The sequence below is a fragment of the Xenopus laevis genome, chromosome 4S (genome assembly GCF_017654675.1).
Source record: "Xenopus laevis strain J_2021 chromosome 4S, Xenopus_laevis_v10.1, whole genome shotgun sequence".
Taxonomy (NCBI): Eukaryota; Metazoa; Chordata; class Amphibia; order Anura; family Pipidae; genus Xenopus; species Xenopus laevis.
Window position 1 is genome coordinate 125,090,171 of NC_054378.1, and position 24,169 is coordinate 125,114,339.

General features: G+C 35.6%; 1 protein-coding gene across 26 annotated transcripts in view; it reads left to right on the plus strand.

Moving 5' to 3' along the window:
* Window positions 1-24,169, plus strand: part of LOC108715931 (calcium-dependent secretion activator 1-like) — a 255,593-nt gene that overhangs the window by 143,324 nt on the left and 88,100 nt on the right. For 8 of the 26 annotated variants that reach the window (XM_041561808.1, XM_041561800.1, XM_041561812.1 and 5 more), the window contains 7 exons: window positions 6,561-6,697; window positions 7,840-8,027; window positions 18,207-18,308; window positions 18,421-18,484; window positions 19,127-19,250; window positions 21,951-22,019; window positions 22,824-22,841. In XM_041561808.1, the coding sequence (XP_041417742.1) occupies window positions 6,561-6,697; window positions 7,840-8,027; window positions 18,207-18,308; window positions 18,421-18,484; window positions 19,127-19,250; window positions 21,951-22,019; window positions 22,824-22,841 (702 nt within the window). Of the gene's footprint in view, window positions 1-6,560; window positions 6,698-7,839; window positions 8,028-11,134; window positions 11,300-18,206; window positions 18,309-18,420; window positions 18,485-19,126; window positions 19,251-21,950; window positions 22,020-22,823; window positions 22,842-24,169 lie in introns of all 26 variants that reach the window. The other 18 variants (XM_041561816.1, XM_018261509.2, XM_041561805.1 and 15 more) reach the window with 4 other exon arrangements.

The following is a 24,169-nucleotide window of genomic DNA, read 5'->3' on the forward strand; positions in this document are numbered from 1 at the left end:
ATGGTGAAGTAGGGGGTCGAAGTTTTTTTTAAGAGACAGTTTTTTTTTTAAAGAGACAGTACTTCAATTATCGAATGGTCGAATATTCGAACGATTTTTAGTTCGATTCGAAGTCGTAGTGAAAGGTCGATGGTCGAAGTAGACAAAAAAAACATTCGAAATTCGACATTTTTTTTATTCTATTCCTTCACTCGAGCTAAGTAAATGGGCCCCTTAATCAAATATTAGGACCAAAATGTCGTTTTGTCTCTAGACGTTCAAAAAATATTGGAGATCTTTTATCACCAAGTCTTGTACAAAGCTTTGAATCTATTCATAGTACTTGGTTAAATACAAAAGGGATGTATACAGTAAATGCAGAGCTCATAAATGTAACTTGCAACTATGTAGACAAAACCACAACTTTTTGGTCCTCTCAATCCAATAAAACATATAATATTAAACAAATATCAATTGTAACTCGAAAAATGTTGTATATCTCATCACATGTAAAAAATGCTTTCAGCAATATGTTGGACAAACAAGTCGTACTCTAAAAGAAAGGATTAGAGAACACATACGTAATATACTTATATATACTTTGCTACATGAAAGGGTGAGAAATGATGTTGTGCAACTACACCTCGCTTGCATGACTAAATAACAGAATTGGACGCCAGAAGGTTCTTGAATAAAATAAATAGCAACAGGCTTTATTCTCCTAAAGCGCAAATCAGGGTTTTATACTCACAATCCTTTGAGGTTTATCACATACATGTTAGGTAATATCACAGCATTTCAGAGGCAGCACCTTGTGACATCCCTGTGTAGGGATGTAGCGAACTGTTCGCCCGCGAACTAGTTCGCGCGAACTTCGACCGTTCGCGTCCGCCGAATGTTCGCGAACGTTTGGGAACGTTCGCATTTTGAGTTTGCGTTCGATCGTTCGACCATTCGACCATTCGAATTCCTTCGACCGCTAAAAATCGAACGATTTCCATTCGTTCGAACGATTGTAAGCATTCGATCGAATGAAAAGCATTCGATCGAATGGCTTCGATCGTTCGATTCGAATGAAAATCCTTCGATCGAACGATTAAAATCCTTCGATCGTTCGAAACGAACGATTTTAGCGGGTGTTCGAAGTTCGCGAACTGTTCGCGAACGTTCGCATTATACCGGTGTTCGCGAACGGCAAATCAGCAGTTCGCTACATACCTTTCCCTGTGGGGATAGTGTACCACATTGATAGAATCACCCTCAGCATCTCTGTACCGTAAACTGGATCCCCACATGTTGGATCAGGGAAATCACTAAACCTAAATCCCTATTAGGCTGTGGACCCTACGCTATAGGCTAGTCTTGCCTGAGGGGAGAGATACCCCCTTGCTATCCCTCATATTTGGAGCACAGGCTGCTCTTGCTCACTAGTTATATCTTCCTTACTTTCCTAGAAAGTGCTGTTACATAGAACTACCCTGTCCTCATTCATGGGTCCCTGTATCCCCGTCTTCACCAAGGGTCTCACCATCCTTGGGGCTTTCCCTTTACTAGGGTCTAAGCACCAGGCTCCAAGCGCATTCACTCCCTCCTGGAGAGGCAGGGGAAAAAGGAAGCCCCATCCTCTGCCAAGGACTAAACTGAAGTATTACAGGAACTTGTCTTCAGCCTCTGGGCCAATCATACACTGTACAAATTATGCTAATAAGCAAAAATAGGTACATGGGGGTATATTTATCAAAGAGTGAAGTTAGAGATCACCACAGCCCTCTGAGTGAAATTCCACCACTCTCCATTCATTTCTATGGGATTTTTAAAAGAGTATTTATCAATGGATGAAAGTGAAAGTTCATCCTTTGAAAAATACGCCTTTCAAAATCCCATAGAAATGAATGGAGAGTCTTTCACACTAGAGGGCTGTGGCCATATCTAACTTCGCTCTTTGATAAATATACCACATAGGCTTTTGCCCTTAAACCAGAGAACAAGAAAGTGCAAGCATTTAAATAGGGTAGCATTAACCCCAGGGGTCCCTACATTTACTTGCCAAGGTTCACCATCTCATAAACGTGTCTCTAAAATTCCCATACAAGTGACCAGAAAGCTTTGGAATTTCTCTCTTGTGAACAGTGGTGACTTGCTGTATATTTCAGCTTTTCATAAACATGCCCCAATGTTTGTCTTTTATTTTTTGTGGCCCCGGACTCCATTTCTGTTACAAGTAGTTATTTTTCATTGTGACTTTTGAGCATGAAATACATTTTGCTGTTTTTTATGGCACGTTTTCTTGCAGCAATTTTTTTTGCGCAGAATATATTGGGGACTATGGGGGTTTTGTCACCATTTCATCATGTCATCAATTTGTTTCACAGTGTGGAAATTCTTGCTTCAAAATTTTGCGGCAGTTTCACAAAAACATTTGCCGATGGTATAATGCACTTTGCTGCAACTCCATATCTGGCGGAAAATACTCAGTAAAATATAATATTGTTGCGCTAAAAAGTTCTAAAACACCTTGATACTGAACAACCTCAACAACCTCAAACTGGTTATCCTCTGAAAATAGGCAGTTTGTTGAAGGCCTATGTGTCCATAAAGAGTGCTGCTCAAAATTTATGTTAATATGTCAGCTATAACTGCTTATGATTAGCTATGAGTGAAATAATTGGTGAAAAATGTTGTTGTGCATCAAAAATTTGTCGTGCATCAAAAATTTGTCAAGCTATTTTTTGCCCATAGACTTCATTGCATTTTGGCTAATTTTCATATTTCTTAAATTTTTGTCTAAATGAGTCAGATTCACCCAACACTACTTATGATCAGTTGTTTGGGAACTTTTTTTTTAATTAAATGCCTGCCAGTCCTTTTGCATCATTATGTGTTCATGAAATTGAGGAATCATGTAGAGTCCAACACTGCTTAGAATGTCCTAGTTCCGGACCAACCATTAAACACCAAATTTACCACATTTAAGTCCCCAAAGATGCACAAAACTTCCAGGAGTCAAATTGCCTCTCTACACACAACATAAAGCACCAAAGGAAGCTGGAATTTCCAAACACTTTTCATATCTTTGCTTTAATCCATGGAGTCTCCTTTTTTCCAAACATTGTCTGTATATTCTTTCATTTACATTCCCTGATTACTCTTCTCTTTCTCTTTTCCCCCAATATGACTCGTATTTAGTGATGAGCAAATCTCTCCCGTTTTGTGAAATTTGCGAAACTGCAGCAAAATTTGCGAAATGACTACAGTAAATTCACAAATTGTTTCATTTTTCTTTTTTGTAGCAAACTATATTGGAATCTACGGGTGTTTTTTTCTTGGCACTTTGTTTCTGCTCTGGGGTTACCAATAAAAATTGGGAGGGACATTGTTAAAGGACCTGCTATACACTAGGCTTCCATGTTGCCGATTTTTTAAAAACATGTCTGTGATTTTTTTACATTACCTCTGGTCAATTGGTTATGGTATCTACTATTACACTATGTTGCTGTTTAAGCCAAAAGTACCATCTATTATTTTTACTTGGATCAATCGATCAAAGTATTTGCGGTAAATCCTTCGACTTCGATATTCGAAGTCAAAGGATTTTACTCCGAGGGTCGAATATTCGACCCTTCGTAAATGTGCCCCCATATGTGGAAGGAGAGAGAAAGGATAAAACAACATATGCTTTTGTCACACGTCAATTTTTTTTGTCGCACAAAATGAAACGAGCCATGTGGCATGTTTTGGTGCACTTTTGCAAATATTTTTCCGGAAGTTCACTGCGAATCTGTACGTGGCAACATTTTTCACTCATCACTACTCATACTGCATCATATTTGCCTTGCCTTTTTCCCTATTCTAAAAACATAATTTATGTTTATTTTCCTGTTCTTCTTACTGTCCTCTTACTTTCATTCTATGAATTTGCTTGTCACTTCTGTCCGTTTGCCCCTTTGTAAGTCTTCTAGTCTACTGGTCATCTCAACCATTTCCCTCTCTTTTGTCACATGATTCCAACTCATTGTTTAGCCTTTTTTATTTTTACACCCTTCCAAACGTCAACTCTTCTTTCCTCTTCTCACAATCAGTTGATGTTTCTCTTACTTGCCTCTTTGCTTCCATTTTAAATGGCCTCATTATGGAGCCAGCGCTGCTAATGCCTTGGAGGCAATGTTTTGAAAATGTTTAAAATTTGTAGATAAAAAGGTGATAAAAATATGAGTGGTAAATTATACTTTGCCTGTTCAAAATGAAGAAAGAAACATTAACTCTATAACAGAAAGTTTAATCTTAAACTCTGTCCCAACTGTGTGTATGTGGATATGTGCGTGCATAAAACTTCATTCTACAGAGTATTTAAAGTCATTCTACAGAATCCATTAGTTTAAAAAAAATAGCTGAAACTATGGCAAGTGGGGTTTGTTTTGTTTGGAGCACAGAGAACAGTTGAAGATGGGGCTTTGCTTTGTTCATACCTTTCTTTCACATCTTTAAAGTGGGTTGAGTTAGGGCCAACTAGTAGTTTATGAACGTTATCCTGCACAATTAGAACAGCAACAGAAAAGTGAAATGAACCTCTACATGAAAATAGATTTTTATTATTATCTAGTTCAGTTTCTGCTGTTTGGTTACTCATAGATTCCAGCTTAGTCTCACCCTCCATCCCTTGTCACCTGTCACTTCCAGTATTCGTGGTTGGCAAAGGATGTCAGGGATAGGGGCTCACAATCAATGTAGTGTCACAAATTTTATATCTCTGTATAGCATAATGTTCCCTTGTGTTTAAGTTAGAGTTAATGGACTGAGGTATAATTTTATATAATCTCTTTGAGTGGGGCTGACATCTAAGTCTGGTAGGTTTTGTGCCTCTAGCACATGCATCACGTGTGTGAGTTTTCTTACACTCATGCGCCTTTTCTCACTGGAGAATAGGAAGTAGACTGAGCCATAGGGAAATGTGCACTAAATGAGTTTACTTCTTCAGTGAGTTTGAATTGCAGATTTAGGATATACTTTTGTAGCTGTCACTTTGTCTGGAGCTATGTGTTCTTAATATGTCCCAAGCATTATGATAAACTAAGGGTTTTGTTCGTTTTGGGGTTCCAAAATAGTGCATTAGTGCTACAGACTAAAGGTGGCCATAAACATTAAGATTTTTTAAAGATATTTTCATTGTCATTGGATCAAGCTTATCTTGAAATGATTGTTTACATTTACGATTTGTCCATCAACAAAAAAGACCATTTCAATCGATATCGTCTAGTTGAAGCCAGAAAAACTGTGGGTAGCCGCCTGCTTGGCCCTGTAAACAATTGGACAATGGATAACGAACAATGAAAAATTTCTAACCTGACCGATCAAATTTCTGACCAACGTTGGACGAAAAATCTTTAGATAGACAATTGTCCGGTGCACACAAATGATAATTTGACAGATTTGTCAGATCGCACTTAAATCGGTTGTTAAGGAGAGAGAAATCTTAACATATATGGTGACCTTTAAGGTCAATCAATATGAATCAAATCTGTAGGTGAAGGCTTCCCTTGTTATTCGTGGTGTATAAGGTTCATCACACAAAGGCAGGTACCACCATACCTCCAAGACTTCATAAATCTAAAAATTTCACATCCTTTTATTTGAAATGTTTTGGATTAAATAATCCTTCCTCAGATATGATCTGGGGCTGGACTAAACAGATTTAGTTCACAAACGCAAGCCTCTGTCACAGTACAATAATTAATGCTATTTCTTGAGCTAACATAACTCATAAGCACCAAACCATGAAATGGTGTAGATTAGGAATTTGAATTAGGTTGTTAATTTGTACAGTATATAGTGTGTTGTTGTTTTTTATCTGAACATTATTAAGTCATCACAAAAATCATTCAGCTTCTTTTTTTATTTAAGTTTTTTTCTGTGTCTCTGGAAACAATTTGGTGTAGAAATAAAAGTTTTGTTTTGCGGCTTTAAACAGACACCTAAAGCTTACACTGTAAAAGAATGATGGCTCAGACTTAACCACTAGAATGGCAGTATCTATTTAATACTAAATCTTTTATAAATAGGAAATACTGCATAAATTATTATAAGAAAATGGACAACTTCTATTTTGCATGTTTATACTGAAAATAATATTTGGATAAAGTGAAAAAGCATTTAAGAAGATAACTGGACTGATAACCTGTGGATAAAATAAAATCATACTAGGAAGGAGATGCATTCCCGGTTTCCAATCAATGGGGTTCTCTTTTGTTTTTAGCATAGTTTTACGTTTTTATAATTTATATTTTAACATAAATAAAATATGCTTGAATTGATTCACTGTGAACTTTTTATTGAACTATATAGGAATAAACTCAACATAATATTTAAAGGCCTTAGAATATTGGTTGGGAACATGGGCAAATTTTGAAGCTCTAATAAACCATGGAAACCAAACAGAAGGCAGAATAATGATGGGAAAATCTAATGTGTTATCATGGGTTACTGGACCCCGGTAAATTTTGCCTCTGTTACTACATAACCCCAACTGAAAAGGTTTGTTTCCTTTCTTCTAAACTTTGTTTTTCTCCATATATGTAAACAAACAGATGCTGATAGGGCACAAAAACATGGCATGGATGAATTTATCTCCTCCAATCCGTGTAACTTTGACCACGCCACCCTATTTGAGATGGTTCAGCGACTTACACTGGATCACAGACTCAATGATTCATACTCATGTCTGGTAAGTTTTTTTTCACTTTGTATGCTCTATTTATTGTATTCTGTAGAAAATGTATACGAATTCTTGTGTCTGAACTGTATATGTATGCTGGACCAGTGTTGCATTAAAAATACTATACCCTGAGGTCAACCTCCCTTAAAGTGATACTGACACTAAAAAACTAAAAATATTAATGCACATTAAGGGGGCACATTAAGGGGGTTATTTATTAAAGTCCAAATGCTAAAAACTCCAAAAATGTTAGTTTGTTTTCTATAAAATCTGAATTTTTAGTGGAAAAAAATAAATTTTTCGAGATTTATTATACCAAGTGGCTGCAAAAAGTCAGATTCCGAAAATCCACCATCTCAGACCTGGCGAGGTTTTCTTATAAGTCAGTGGCAGAGGTCCCTATCCTATTTGGAAGTTTCTGTGGTCTGTGCTGGAATTAGCCTGAAAATCTGACTATTTCAGGGTTTTCGGCAAAAAAAGCGAAAAATTCCGACTTTTCGGGAAAAAAAAACTAAAAAAAAAAATCAAGTGATTCAGGAAAAAATTCCAAAAAAATAGTACAATTTGGGTTTTTGCTAGATATCTCGTTTTTCCCTGATCCAATTAATGGTGCTTTATTAATAATAAATAAGGTCAAATTGTGGATTTTAGTTTGGTTGGACTTTTTTATTTTAAAAAAATCTGATAAAATTCCGAAAAAAAAATGTAGCCAGACTGATCGTCAATACGCAACGTAATTTATGTCAGCAGCATACAAATACGTATATGCGCAATCTATCTCATGAGAGTTTGGCCTCCATATTGAAAATACGCTGCGTATTTCAGCGAATTAACAAAGTAACATAGTAACATAGTAAGTTAGGTTAACCAAGTTCAACCTTTTAACTCTATTTTAACCTGCCTAACTGCTAGTTTATCCAGAAGAAGGCAAATAAAAATTTAAAGACTCGAGTTTCACAAATTTTTAGCCGTTTTGCGACTTTGGCTGGTAATTTGCGAATTTTTCTGCGAAGCGGGAGAAATTCACCCATCACTATAACATCTTCCATAGATCTGCATATATCTAAAAGCTATCTCATAGAACACATGCCATTTGTTGACTTCCAGAACAAAAATGTCACATTTCTCCAATGTTTTTCAATATATTTTAGGGTTGGTTCAGTCCAGGTCAAGTCTTCGTACTTGATGAATATTGTGCAAGATATGGAGTCCGTGGCTGCCATAGGCATTTGTGTTACCTAGCCGATTTACTGGAACGAGCAGAGAATGGGTCAATGGTTGACCCAACCTTACTTCACTATAGTTTTGCCTTCTGCGCATCCCATGTACATGGCAACAGGTAAGATAAACTGCTACAGAGTGAGAATGGTGATATCATCATAAATATGTTCTATAGCTCATTTGTTGCATGTTGTGAAATAAATGAGATAATGGGTGATTCTGAATAAATATCAGACTTCAAAGGCATCAAATAAATGTCTAAATATGTATAATTTATGACTTAAAGTAAAATGTAATTATTTTCTGTTTAGTGCTCATTTGCTAAAGGATGGAAATGTGCAAAGTGTTAAAAATTGGTGCAAACTGCCATGTTTTTTGCTTATTATACTTGATACCTTTGACCTTTGCCCATCCAAAGAGTTTTTCCTCGCAGTATATGGTGTTGCCTACATCTTGGATTGAGACATACTGGCACATTGAAATACACAGCAAGAAAGCAAGGCTACTTGGCACTCAAAAGTATAAGTTGAAAAAATAAGTCTATATTGATCATAGTTAAAAGTATAACTGCATCTCCATAGGGCATTGGGTCTGGGCCTGGTGCACCTGGACTACATGATCAACTTAGTGAGCTATTCACTTTTTCATTCTGGAGCACCTTCAATTCCTTTTTTTCATTTTCATTGTCACATGGATGAGAAATGGATGCCCTTTTTACACTATCCTTTGTGCATCGTTCAGGCTACTCAATGGACAAGGAGTGCTAGTTGTCCAAGGCATTGCATTTAGAGTTTTGTGCAACTGCTAAGTGTGTGGGACTGTGGGTTATACACGTAAGTGGTGCACCTTTAGCACTCCAGCACTTGTGTCCCTCTCTACAACATATGAACTCTCTACTGTGTGTTAAATAACATTAGATGACAGTTTGGGGAAGGTTAAAGGAGTTATTGGGTGGGAACAACAGTGTCAACTAAGCCAATTCCTAAACAATGAATCATTAAAAAATGTCTAATTCTTAACAAGTCCATTCCTATTGTCCCGATAAATGTCCATTGTGGATAAAACTATTCCAATATTCCATCCGGATCTGTGAGATGGTCCATCATTATATTATGCAACTACTACTTGTATTTGCCCCAAATTGTATGAACAATGAAAACAAAGGATCAAAGTGGACAAAGTGAACAGGAAAACCAGAAAATTCTGAGATGCTTATGAGTTACCTTTCTTGCACATTGCACATGGGTTCACTCTGTGATCTCCCAGTGTGTGCAGAAGGCGATGGCAGCAGGCAGAACATTTTGATTCCAAAACAATATTGAGTGACCTTGAAAGAGAAACAAATTTTAGTAATCGAAAGACATCAATTGAAGAAAAAAGAAGAGTGTACTGCTAAATTGTCTACCTGCCTACTGGTAAATAAACATGGCGGGAGTATAATCTTTATTTAGTCCTCTGGGCCAAATTATATCCAACCTATCGACCCACTGCATCTCTAACCTTTGTAGAAGTGCTAGCCTATTACCTCCTCTCGTGGGGGGTTCATTTTTATAGTTTTTTTTTCATTTATTTGTCTTCTTTTCTTCTGCATCTTTCCTGCTTTCTAATGGAGGTCACTCCATTAAATCTAAAATAAAAAGTGTGTCTCAAATGGGTATTTAAGCCCATTTGTTAAATGTGTAAATAAGAAAAGTAAAATGTCAGTTTAAAGATACACATTAGTGTTAACTGTAATATTTAAAAAAAATGTGGTATTGATCCAACAAGATTTTGTAATATTCTTTAATATTCTTGTTTTTTCAATGTGTTTTCTTGGTAGTGCAAAATAGCCAACAATAAACATCCTCCGTTTTTAGCTTAGTTTAGTGGCTATAGAATTCCTGTTCCTGTTGTTTTGTCACACGGAGGCAATTACTTTCTGAAAGTGAGGATGTCCATATAATTAACTAATAATTACCAGCATTTTCCATAGATTTTTGTCTTAGACATACCCCAGCATTTTTTTTCTTTGAGAAAACACCCTGCATTATATTATTGCTTTTTCTTACAAAAGGTGAATAGGACCTTTATAAGACAGCTAATAGGAGAGATATGAATCTGCTCAGAGGAAAAAAGAGAAATGAGTTTAAAGTTTGTAATTAGGGATATTAATAGGCTTATTTGTCAAAACTCGAATTTGTGAGCATTTAGAGTTTATGGGGCAGATTTACTGAAGTTCAAATGGTAAATTTGAATTTTTTCATTCATAATTTCGAATTTAAAACCACCAACTCAAATTTGAATTTGAATGTGAGATTTACCACACCTCGACCATGGAAACAGTTTTAATTCAACTATTCTTCACCTAAAACCTATCGAGTGCACATAGAAGTCAAGATGCTGAAGATATAGATTTAAGTTATTAGAGATGTTGTGCTTAATAATAATAAACATTCAGGGGCACAGTTATCAAGGGTCGAGTTTCGAGTTCAAGGGAGTTACACAAATCAAATTGGATTCTAGTTTTTTCTTTGTGACATTCTTTGAATCTCAGGAAGGCTGCAAACAACTCCAAATTGATCCTAGTACGTATGTCTTCTATAGGCTAAAACAGCAAGTCGGCAGGTTTAAGGTGGCTAATAGTCAAATTCTTAAAGGGCTAGTGTTTGATAAATTTCGAAAATTGAATTCAAATTATTCAAGAAACCTCTAATCGAATTTTAACAATTCCCTAGTCGAATTTCACAGTTTTGGCCATAAAAAAACTTGAAAATCCGAATTCGAAAATGAATTTTTACTTCGACCCTTGATAAATCTGCCCCTCAAGTTTTTGAAAATATAATTAAAAATTGTGAGTTTTTGTGCAAAAAAATTTAATTGTGGCAAAAGTTCTAATTCAATGTTGATAAATCACCCCCCCCTATTTTTTTTACCTGGCATGGGACCTTTTATCTGGGAGTGCACCCCAGCAAGTTGATATCTTAACACAAATTTCTCTGTTTGGCATCATCAGGCTAGTAATAAACATAAACACAGCCCTTTATAGTACATTCTTTTATTTTCTCATTTTTTTTTTTCTCTGTTATTCTTTGCATGCATTATTTTATGTTCTCCTTGTTTTATTTTACTGTTGTTTTTCTTTTGTTGTCCTTCTTTCACATTCTCTCCTGTCTCTTCTTTTTATCTACCTATTTTTCTGATAATTATTGCATGCCTTGTGCTATCCACATCTTCCATTCACCAAAGCCCACTTTTGCCCGAATTACTTGGTGGGTCATCACAAAATCAAGAAGGGGAGGGAAACAAAGTCTCTACTCCTTTAGCTACTGAACCAGAACCTAAGAGAGATTCCAAAAGGGATTCAAAAAAAAGAAAAGATTCCAAATCCCAGACAAATCCAGAGCCTAAAAGGTAAGGTACTGCTAGTTCTAAGTTCCTGTCTTCATCCACATACACATACAAGTGTAACTTTCTCTAAAAATAATTCAAAACAATTTATCAGTGATGATTCTTAGTGGTAATCTTGTGGTCATATTGGGTTTACTGCTTTTTTAGATTAGATACAAAACTGATGGGGGTGGGCTAACTCAGTGAATACAGTATATGTCACAGCCTGAAGGCAGTTGGCTTGACATTTTGTATGAGGTACCCCTGGAACTAAAGCAGGGTGACTGTTACCCCAATGTTTCTATATATCTGTAACCTTGTTATGAGCTAAGGGGCCCAGCCTGAAGGCCAGTTAGGGGGAGATTTGGGGTGAGTGCTTATTTGTACCCTGGGTACCCCTGGAACTATAATAGGGTGACTGTTACCCCAATGTTTCTATATATCTGTAACCTTGTTATGAGCTAAGGGGGCCCAGTCTGAAGGTCAGTTAGGGGGAGATTTGGGGTGAGTGCTTATTTGTGCCCTGGGTTCCCCTGGAACTATAGCAGGGTGACTGTTACCCTAATGTTTCTATATATCTGTAACCTTGTTATGAGCTAAGGGGGCCCAGTCTGAAGGTCAGTTAGGGGGAGATTTGGGGTGAGTGCTTATTTGTGCCCTGGGTACCCCTGGAACTATAGCAGGGTGACTGTTACCCCAATGTTTCTATATATCTGTAACCTTGTTAGGAGCTAAGGGGGCCCAGCCTGAAGACCGTTTAGGGGGAGATTTGGGGTGAGTGCTTATTTGTGCCCTGGGTATCCCTGGAACTATAGCAGGGTGACTGTTACCCCAATATTTCTATTTATTGGCAAACTTTCTATGAGCTAACGAGCCCAACAAGTTACTGAAGATGTTGAAAAAAGACACATTCATGGTTATTATACATTTCTTACAGCACAAAGATAGATATTTTGAGTGAATTTTATGGAGTTTATTTTTCATTTACACTACCTATGTTAATGTGCTATTACACCCAATAACAAAACCAGAAGTTTATCTTTCTCTGGAATGAGGTTGGCTGTCAGTCAGAATGTGCCACTCCAGTAATGAAGGTCGAATTCATGTGGCTATCAATCTCTTTTATTTGAAATATACATTGATGGTTAGACTGAGGTGGGTTGTCTGTTTGTATTGTGTATGTGTAAGGTCAGGCAGTTAGACAACAGTAGCTCGCAGTCAGTGAGAAAGTGCAGAGAGAATGTGATTCAGATGTTTCAGGACAGCCTGAAGGTATAACATGACAAGTCATGTTATAGAGCTAACAAACTAGCTGCTGTCCAGGGTCCTGTTGTACTGCATCTCACAGCAGAGGGAAACAGCAGTGCTGAAACTGACCCCTACTCTGACCCCAGTGCCACAGGAATTAAAGCAAGGTGTTCAGTGGGTTATTATGTTTCATGGTGCATTACAGTAAAATGGGGAGATGTGCACCTTTCCTGTGATATCTACTGCACATATGTAACAGCTGAAATCAAAGTGAGATGTCAATCATAAAGAAATTCCCACACAGGAACATTTATCATGAAATCTATAGAGCTGGTTTATATTGTACATCCCCCATTTATACAGAGCATGTGAGAAAACCAACAGGGTTTAGCCTTAGGCATTTTCCAGTTACATACACGACAGACGGAACATTAGATGGTTAATGCATTGAAATGTACATTTATGAATCTTCAGGGGAATTGGAATCTTGGCTTGTGATAAAAGAAAAAAGGTTACTTGATGCTTAGACTGGAAATCTACATTTTGCCAGAAAAACTTTGAACTTAGAGATTGTTGAAACCAGAGGGTGTTGACAAAGCCATATGTTCTTGTGGCAAGAATGGTGCATAACTTTGTGATCCTTTTTTTAATGTAGGTTTGTGAAATGTATCTTGACTGTTGGTGTTCAGCCCATAGCTGACATTACCAATATATGTGGAACCCAGAGCAGTTTCTCTTGTTTCCCTTGAGAGAGATCTGGTTGTTGTTCATTAGCTTCTACATTATACTCCTTCTTAAACAAGGTTTTCTTTTTTGTTTTCAGTCAGACACTTTATTATGTTCTATTGGGGCCATGATTGATTGGTATCAACAGCATTCAAATAAAATTGCTTTCCCAGTTTCCCTACCCTCGGAATTTATGTTCATAATGTTTAGTTATGGTGTGAACCATGTTATTATTATTATTATTGCATATATAGTAAATTAAGATATAAAGATAAAAAGTCAGATTGATAAATTGTAAGATTAGATAGACGATAGATAGATAGATAGATAGATAGATAGATAGATAGATAGATAGATAGAAAGACAGACTGGTTTTCATTTGATAATCCGATATATTCGAGTTTTTCAGAAAGACAATTCGAAAAGTTGAACGATTTTGTTATTACTTTTTGTTGCACCAATTTTAACAAGAATAATTATTGGTAAATTGAGAGCATTCATGTTTGGGAGTTTGGTTGAATTCTTTTTTTTTTAATAAAAAAGTGAGAGAAAATGTAAGTAAATAACCCCCTATTTCTATTGTATTTATTGTAATCTTAAATTTTATTTTATTTTGCTATTAAAACTGTAATCAAATAAATAATAATGTTTTCTAGGTATAAAAAAGCAATTTCCTTTCTAGTTGCTTGGGTCACAAATATTTTATTTTTCTAGATAGAAAAAAACCCACTTTTTGGAAACTATAAACAGAAAATAAAGGACAACTGCCATATTTACATAAATGTTACATATAAAACATACATTTGTGATTTTTTTTCTTTAAATTGTGTTTTGGTTTGGATTTAATTTATAATTTTGATTTGATTTGATTAATGTAATGTATTTAATTCTATTTGAATACAGTTATTATTTAGATTATAGCATATAAATGCTGAAACCTGATGCCTGAGGAACCAGCACAAACTGCTGTTAAGGAAATCTGATTTTGAAAAAAATAGAGAGAAAGCAGTTTCCTCTGGATAAGAGTTTAACTTATGAATACAGTTCTCAAGATAATTTCTACCCCAAATCAAAGTCATGAAACAAAGGAGAAATTACAGCAGTATACTGTTTTGTTTGTATTTGTAATATACCAGCATACAATTAATATGGACACAACACATAGTTATAAATCTTAAAAATCTCTTAATTGTAGAAATGTAGTATTTTAAAGATGGTTTTCGCACGGGGATATTTATCAAAATCTGAATTTTTCTAAATTAAAAAAGGCTGACCAAACTAGAATCTGCTTATTTATTTTTTCAAAATGCACGGATAGGGACAAACTTGATAAAACCCAAATCGTACTATTTTTTCTAAGTTTTTTCCCAAATCAATTGATTTTTTCAGGTTTATTCCCAAAAAACTGGATTTTTCAGATTTTTCAGATTTTTGCCTGAAAAGTTCCTAATCTCAATCTCAAATCTCAATTACTGTAAGGGCCTTATTTATCAAAATTCAAATTTAAATGAAAAAAAATCTGACCAAACTACAATCCTTGATTGGACTTTATTATTAAAAAAGCACAATTTTTTCAGAAAAACTCTAAAATAGAGTGAAAATCCAGATCGTACAATTTTTTCCGATTTTTTTTCCTGAATCGCTTGATTTTTTGTGAAAAGTCTAAATTTTTACAGATTTTTGTCAGAAGAACTCAAAATTTCAGGGTAATTCCAGCGCAGACACTTCCAAATAGGATAGGGACCTCTCCCACTGACTTATATACAACCTCTGCAGTTCTGAGATGCTGGATTTTTGGATTCGGGCTTTACTGAATCTGAAAAATTTGAGGGTTTTTTCCATTAAAAATTCTGATTTTATAATAAAAAAAACTCAAATTTTTTGAGTAGTTAACATTCGGACTTTAATAAATAACACCCATAATTTAGATTAATTGGCCACATTTTTTTTATACATGTAGGGGCAAATCTACTTAGGGTCGAATATCGAGGGTTAATTAACCGTCGATATTCAACTGCCGAATTGAAATAGTTCGACTTCGAATATCGAAGTCGAAGGATTTAGCACAATTCGTTCAATCGAACGATTGAAGGAATAATTGTACGATCGAAGGATTTTAATCCATCAATCAAAGGATTATGGGGACCTTCCCGATAGGCTAACATTGGCCTCGGTAGGTTTTAGGTGGTGAAATAGGGGGTCGAAGTTTTTTTTTAAAGAGACAGTACTTCAACTATCGAATGGTCGAATAGTCAAACGATTTTTAGTTCGAATCGTTCGATTAGAAGGTTGAAGTAGCCCATTTGATGGTTGAAGTAGCCAAAAAAAAACATTAGAAATTCGAAGTTTTTTTCCTCTATTTTCCTCTATTCCTTCACTAGAGCTAAGTGAATGGGCGTAGTGTAATGTTCTACAATAAAATTAATATGGGTACAACAGTCACTTAGCAGGGTACAATCTTCTTTTTATTGTTGGAATGATGCATGTTAAAGATAGTTTCAGCACATAATGCAAATCAATTAAGGTTTGCTTCTTTCTGGGGAGATATATGAGCTGTAAAACACAAGCATAACTTGTGACTCTGAGGATATTCAGCTGGCTTGTAGACTAGTTGAAATTTGACGAATTTCTTGAAAGTATTATTATTTATGACATGGCCCAACATAGTAGATTGTGAGGAGAGTGAAGATGACAGAATTGGTGCTAACCTCTGTGACAACAACTTGAAAAGCAAGCGACATGACACATTCCCTATCATGCTGCCGAAAATGTCAAGGACCATGAAAGGTATATCTGAAAGAGGATCATCATGTCAGATGTTAGATAGTGCAGAGTCTTTTTAGAAAAAAATAGAAGGTTAATTGTTCTTGTGAAGCTCCTTATGTGGCTACTGAGGACCTGTGGATTGTGAGCAGTTCTTGATGACTTGTTTATTTATGTATAGATGTTTTTTTCAGCATTCTTTTTCTTGTCAATAATCCGTATTTCCTGTGATAAAGCCTAGAGTGTCATTTGCTTTTCCTACATTTGCAATCAGGGCGCAGTTACCTTCCCCAGTTGTTTGTGACTTACAGAGTTAAACACGCAGTTTTAGTGGCACATGTTGTTGGGTGTGAAGAGGCTTCTGTCGAAAAAAGGTCAGACAAACATTACAGTACAGACTGCAATTTTTCGGTATTTATGGTCTTTTGATTGTTTAATAAAGAGAAGTAAAGCTAACCAATTAACCCCTGACAGGAGGTTTATTAAAGGTTTGTAATCCTCTGCCAAGGCTTTTGTATAGCTAAACTAGTCTAGTGCAGAGGATTAGAACAGTTTAGGCTGCTCGCCGGAGGAGGGCAGAGCCCATTTGTTCAATTTTCAGTCTACTGGTATTACCAGAGGGAGACTGTGTGATATAAGACTGTGTAGGCAATGGTTAAATCTGTATACATTGCCTGACAATAATGGAAAGCGATAATAATGCCTGTCTGGGTTGCTGATTTCTTTGGTGAATGGATTAGACATGTCTCTTACCCTATTCTTATGGATTATGCCATGGTGTAAATATTCAAGTGCTATCCACATTGTCTAGCTGCCTAGGGCTATAGAAGAGAGGAAATACAAAGTTTTACTGTGTCACCCTATACTTCTTTTGTTCAGCAACTCACAGTTTCTTTGAGTCGTGTAAAGCAGGATTTCAGGGATTATCAAGTAAAACATTGTACAAGCTTTGAATAAAGTGCAACGGAGAGAGCATTTTGGGCATAGGGAACTATTTAATTACCGAATTCTTTTAGATTTCCTATTCTGCGCAGTGATGACTTTTAACGACCAGTTAATTGCTGTAACAAAGTAGAGTATATATTTGGAATGACACAATAGTTATGTTGTTGGTAAAAAGAAATCCTGGTGTTACGGTGAAAGCCTAGGGGGTTATTTATCAAAGTCCGAAATTATCTCAATATTTATTGCTACAAACTCCGATCAAATCCGCTATGGTTTTTTATGCTTATTTATTATTACAAAGTCACAAAAATTTGCTTTGCAGTAAAAAAATCAGATTTTCACAATTTTTTCAGTATTTCTACCCGAAAACTTCGGGGTATTGCACGAAACCCAGCGCACATCAAAAAATCATTGGGACTTCTCCGATTGATTTATATGCAACCTCGACAAGTCTGAGATGCTGGATTTTCAGATTTGACTTTTCCATCCTCGGGGTTTAATAAATTTTAAAAAAATTTTTAGTAAATAACCCCCTAGTGTTATGGCACAGAATGAAGTCACCCCTATGTATGTGCAACTATAACAAGAGTCCTTTATGTATCCATCCGTATGGGTGTGCTTCTCTACGTGCTGCAATCCCCGTGTTGGAATGCCAAGGTTACTAATACAAAAAGAGGTAGCCGGAGAGCACTTATTTCTTTAGTTTAAAAGATCATTTCTTTATTTTGCAGGCATTTACTGCACAACATGTTTCGGCTTCAGGCCTTCATCAGGTGCACCTGATGAAGGCCTGAAGCCAAAACATGTTGTGCAGTAAATGCCTGCAAAATAAAGAAATGATCTTTTAAACTAAAGAAATAAGTGCTCTCCGGCTACCTCTTTTTGTATTAGTAACCTATGTATGTGCAGTCACATGGATTTTATTATTATTATTATTATTATTATTATTATTATTATTATTATTATTATTATTAAAATGTGAGTTAATTATAATAAAGTTAATTCATAATAGAAATTTTATTTTAAAATGCAAATATGCAGCAGAAAATCATTTTCTTTTTTTTAACACTTTTGTCAATTCATTGTCAATGTTTATTTCTCCTCTGACTCACACACACAGGCAAGATAAGTTTAGTGAACTGTCTCATCAGCACCAAATACGGGTTGTGTTTTGTTTGCTGTACAGACGACTTATTGGTGTCACAAGGTGAATTTCCCCAAGTCACTCAAGCTTTTTGTGTTCCTTCAGGCCTGATGGCATCGGAACTGTAACGGTGGAAGAAAAAGAGCGGTTTGAAGAGATCAAAGAACGGCTTCATGTGCTTTTGGAGAATCAGATCACACATTTTAGGTAAACAATGGGAACATCTTATAATAAAAGCACAGGCTGATATCAAATTTTAGCTGTGCATTAACCACTGTTTATATACAGTTTAAGGAAATGTTAAAACGTATTTTCTTAGGTACTGCTTTCCATTTGGCCGACCAGAAGGTGCTTTGAAAGCCACTCTGTCATTGCTGGAAAGGGTACGTATTATTGTTTTGTGTTATTAAGGGGCAGATTTATCAAGGGTCGAATTTCAAAGGGAGTTTTTTTTTTAATTTTTTTTTAAAAAAAATTATAGAAAAAATTTAAGGTTTCTTTTGATAACAGGTCTTAAATATTGGGTCTGTTTAATCAAAACACCAGTGGCATAACTAGATATTACTGGGCCCCACACAACAAATTATTTTTCAGGCCTCCAAAATGTCTAGAGTTTTTGCCAATGTATATTGAAATGATATATCAATTAGGGCCTCATGGGGCCCCTATAGTCTTCTTCCTCTGTAGTTACGCCCCTGCTTAACACTGTTGGAAATAAAAACACAAGGCCAGCTATTTCTTGTGTGCAATTCTAAATTGTGCCCTAGTTATCAAACAGTCTCATTTAGATTTGGAAAGCCCAAAAATAATATGTGTGATCTTTATACACAGCAGGTTTTAGCTGATAACGTGCAGTGCTTTGATGTCACACAGTTATGTCTTACTTAATATACCTCTCTAGGATTCAATGGGTTAATTGAAATGTCTTTTTGCAATATTTATATAAAATTAACCACATTTCAATACATTTTAGGCTAGTAGTTTCTAAGCTGGGCTTTATGGCTATCATTTTTTCCAATGTCAAGGTTTTAATGAAAGACATAGTAACGCCTGTCCCTCAAGAAGATGTGAAAAATGTTATCCGTAATTGCTTAGAACAAGCAGCCTTAGTTAACTACACAAGATTATCTGAATATGCCAAAATCGAAGGTAAGACACCTTTCAAGATCTTGAAGGAAAGATTAACAATTGTCTTTCTTTTTTAAATATATATAAGCTCAACAATATTTTCTGTTTATTGTATTGTTTGGGATGTCTGTTTATAAGAAATAATTCTGGTAAAATTCTCATTTTGTACAATGTTTATAATCCAGAATATTTAAATGCTCTCCTTTTTTTTTTTAATCTTGATATGAACATGGTAAAAACAAATGGATGTTTTAAAGCTCTAACACAGGAGTATCGAACATGATTTCCAAAAAAAAGCAATGTTTGTCTGAATTCTAATTCTCAGGGTATGTTACATTTAGTTATTGCAGGAATGACACTTGATTAAAGCTCAATTGAACACCTTGATTAAAAATGTGCTGGCAAAAAGAATCTAAGTAGATGGATTTGTTAAACGCGGCTAATAGAATTCTTTATCTTTATTGATTTAGTTTACTTTTTACTAATCCATTCTTTGGATATTTGAGTATTCTTAAGCAATTGGCGTTTCCAATTTTTTGGTTAAATAAGCACTTTTTTAGTTTTGCTGTCAAAGGTTTTGTTATGGGTCAAATGTGTCTTATCTGTCTACTACTGGCTAATCAGTATTTGTACCAGGAAAGATTTTATAATGCACCGAGTGAGAAGCGCTAAAGAACAGTACACTAAGGGGGTTATTTATTAACGTCTGAATGCTCAAATTTTTTTTACTACAAAATCTGAATTTTTTGTGGAAAAAGTCTGAATCCGAAAATCCAGCATCGCCAAACTGCCAAGGATGTACACAATTCAATGGGAGAAGTCCCGAAGATATCCTGATCTGCGATGGGTTTTGTGCAAAAAGCCAAACCAAAATCTGAGTTTTCGATTGGAAAATCAGAAAAATTTGTACTAGTTTTTTCCTGCACAGGAGATTTTTGGGAAAATATATTGATAAATAAAGGGAAATAACCCGAGTGGATTTGATCGGAGTATATTTCATAAAATAATGAGATATATTCAGATTTTGATAAATAACCCCCTTATTATATTATAATCAGCTCTTGTGTTGTAATAAATAATACTACACAGAATGTAGGTTTTTGAATAAGTCGTTGCTTAGGGGGATGAATGCAAAGTCATTCATCTTTGAAATCATCACTCGTTTGATCTATTAAAACGACAAGGGACAACCGAGACCATTAGCAGCCTTGCTCCAATAGATGTTTCTGCATCAGGCTGGCTTCTCTATAGGAAAACCTAATGACGTTGGTAAGATTTGCCTTCTTCTTTCAGATATATCAGTGCAAAACAAACTTTAAGATCTGTAAGTAAAAATGCATTCATTTCCAAAGTAGAACACTCTAGCGCGTACTTTCCTTCTGTGCTGCAATCCTTCTCAGTCGTGTGAATTATATGCTGTTTTTTATTTCTATTTTTTCATACTGTGACTTTTAGGTCTGGGAAAACTTTGAAGCAACAAACTCTTTTTTTAACAGCTTACTTCTTAGAGAAGTACCTCATTCCACACTACCTGCTCTCTTCCGCTTCTTTCCTTCCTTATCCGTTATTGGCACAGCCATTTTTGTACTGCCTCTCGAAAACTGGTTTCAATGCCAATTCCAGAGCATGCTGGGATTGTTATGTATAACAACCCAACATCCACCAACTGCATGAACCAGAGTTTCTCTTATATGCATAGTTTATTGAGTTTTTGGATGAAAAAAAGTATTTAAACACAAATTCATGCACTTGACCTGTGCATTTCAATTGGTACATACAGTAACATGGTATTTTAGTGATCTCCCAATTATTTATTGGTTTCTCAGTTTTTTAAACTGACTTAAAGCTATGCTTATGAGGAAATGCCTTTCAATGCCTTGGATACTTAAGGCTTGGAAACTTAGTATCTTAAGTCAAGTTCAGTCAATATTGTTTTATTTCCTTTTATTTATGTTTGGATCTTCTGAGTCTTGTGAAAATGAGTCAAGACTCACTACATCATGGTCACAATCTTGCGTGGCTTCTGGGCATGCTGAATGGTTAATCCAGTAGCTCTAAAATTTTCTCTTATCCTGTGAATCCCAATCTTTTCTCCTTCCAGAGGGTCAACAAAGCTGAAATATGAGTTGCTCTTAAATGAATTAGCTTGCTGTAACATCCAAAAAATATACGTGAGCCCTTTAACTGGGAATCAGTCATTTCCAGGATACTAAATTTGGAATATTTTAACAGCTATGGTCTAGGCACAATACTATTCCTTGTACCTTGAGGGCATACCTGAATATCCATATAGTTTATCAATAAACACATGAATGGAACCTTGATCTTTTTGCAACTTGCCCAAAAAGAGATGTTACCTCATCTGTTTAATACCAACCACATATAAAATCAATACTCAGCAGAGATGCATGCCAGAGCTTTCCCTTCTTAATGATACCATGCAGAATTCACCTGAATTAATACACTTTGGAGCATGTGGATGTTATAAGGGGCCAGTATTAAAGGTTGAGGTGGCAACCTTACTAAAGCAAAATAGTCACTTAATATTATTTTATAGCAATAATTTGCATATTTGTTTGGATGTTATAACATTTTTTTAAACAGCAGCAACATGTATTTCAAATTATTGCCCCTTTCACCTAATGTAAAATTTTCCGCTAAGCTATGACCTCTTTACCTCTCTGACCTAAGCCTCTTGCATGCCAAAATCCTCTTTTATAGGGAAAAAGAGAGAAATGTATGAACATCCTGTCTTCTGCTTGGCCTCCCAAGTGATGGATTTAACCATTCGTGAGTACCTCTCCGCCTCCTCTCCATGCTGTCTCCACTCTGTTTTCCATTACTCCAAGAAACTCCAGATCCAAACCAATTCACTACCTCTTGCTTTAAGTCTTCTAGCTTTGCCTTGTCTGTTGCTTCTGTTTGTGAAACCCAGTGTGGAAGTCCAGTCACTATTTATCAACCTGAAACAGGTTAAACAATTAAGCCATTTCTCTGTGATAAACCAGCAACTGTCTGTAAGTTTTTCAGTTTTTCTTTTTGTCTGTGACCTGAATGCATTTTTACTTTGCTTCTGTGTAACTTCTGTGTAACCACTAGCATATAAATAAAGGGAACTAGTCAAAGGGTCATGAAACAGAGATGGATTCCATTAAACAAATTGGATTTTTTTTCTCCCACGGAAGAGAAGATCTTGGTGAATATATAGAAACAAGGAATGGAAAAAAGATAATTTTTCCTTGTGGAAAATGGTTTCCCTAATTCCACTTGCTTTTTACTACTGATTTGCATTGCCGTTTTTGTTGCGTGTGTAAATAAAAACATACGACTAACCCCTTTTTAGGCAAATTGTTATATGTTTTATAACTATGTACCTTTTATTTTCTTTATTTTTCTGGTGCAGCGTTCTCTCTTTCTCTCTTACTGACAGATTGATATAAACATTTTTGGTGCTTCTGAAAACTGTGCTGGGGCATATAAATGTCAGATGACACTCATGAATGGAGTGACATATTTAGTCCACTTGCTCATTAATCGTGCATATCTGTTCTTGTCTCTCTCTTTTTTTTTCTTGTTGCGCTCTCTTTCATATAGAGAATCAAAAGGATGCAGGTGAACAACTGTATATGCATTATCAAGTTCTAGGATTGCAAGTTTTTTATTTTTTTAATTTCATAGCTCCTTAAGTTGCGTGATCTACAGGCTGTAGACACTGTTCTACTTAAGGAGTTAATTTGTGCTGTCTCTACGAACATATCCCCTACAAATACAACAATTACGTTAGGGAGTACATGGTTAGCCTCTGACCTACAACCTCACTGCCCTTTTAAATACCCCCAAATTTTTCAGAATAAAATGGTAAAAAAATAAAAAATCCATTCTCCCTTTTCATATTTGTGTTGATGCCCTATATTAAACTGTTTGTGTTTTTTCGTAGATGTGTATTATCAATACAGTGAGATAAAAACAATCCTGTGTTATCTGTCCTTTATGTTTGTAAGATAATGAGATGTACTGGTTCACAGCTCAAAACAGTTAAGCATTTTCTTGACAGTGAATCCCCCGTAGCTGTGAAAGCACACACCACAAGTTCTTAACAGTTGAGAATTAGCATTTTTTTTTTAAAGCATATTTTTTTTTCATTTCACTTAAAAGGCTATCCTTCTCCTAGCAATGAAAACTTAATTATATTTTGTTTTAATTCATTTTCCTGTTCAGTTAGCTGATTTAGCTGAATTATTCTTAGTACAACAAGAATTAAGTGCAGGTTTCAAGAGTATGAAAAAAATAGGGGTACAAAGATAACTGCTATATTCAGAAATGTATCCCCACAATTCCCCCAAATCCACCAATACCCAAAGAACATTATTCCAGGCCAAAACATTTTACCCTAACACCCATTTGTTCATACATCATAAACCATAAAATATATTATAGGTATAGGACCTGTTATCCAGAATGCTCAGGACCTGGCGTTTTCTGGATAAAGTATCTTTCCGTAATTTGGATCTTCATACCTTAAGTCTAGTGATGGGCGAATTTCTGCTGTTTCGCTTCGCCGAAAAATTTGAGAATTTCCCTCTAAATTCAGAAAATGGCGAAAAATTATCTAAACGGCGTCGGCATCTCGTTTTTGATGCTGGCATCCGTTTTTGTGACGCCATGAATTTTCGTGTCCATTTCGCGAATTTATACGCTGTCAGTGAATATTGCAAATTTGCCGCTAATTCACGCCTGCCTAATTAATTCGCCCATGACTAATTAAGTCAACTAGAAAATCATGTAAACATTAAATAAACCCAATAGGCTGGTTTGCTTCCAATAAGGATTAATTATATCTCAGTTGGGATCAAGTACAAGGGACTTTTTTATTATTACAGAAAAAAAAGGAAATCATTTTTTAAAATTTGGACTATTTGGATAAAATTTAGTCCATGGGA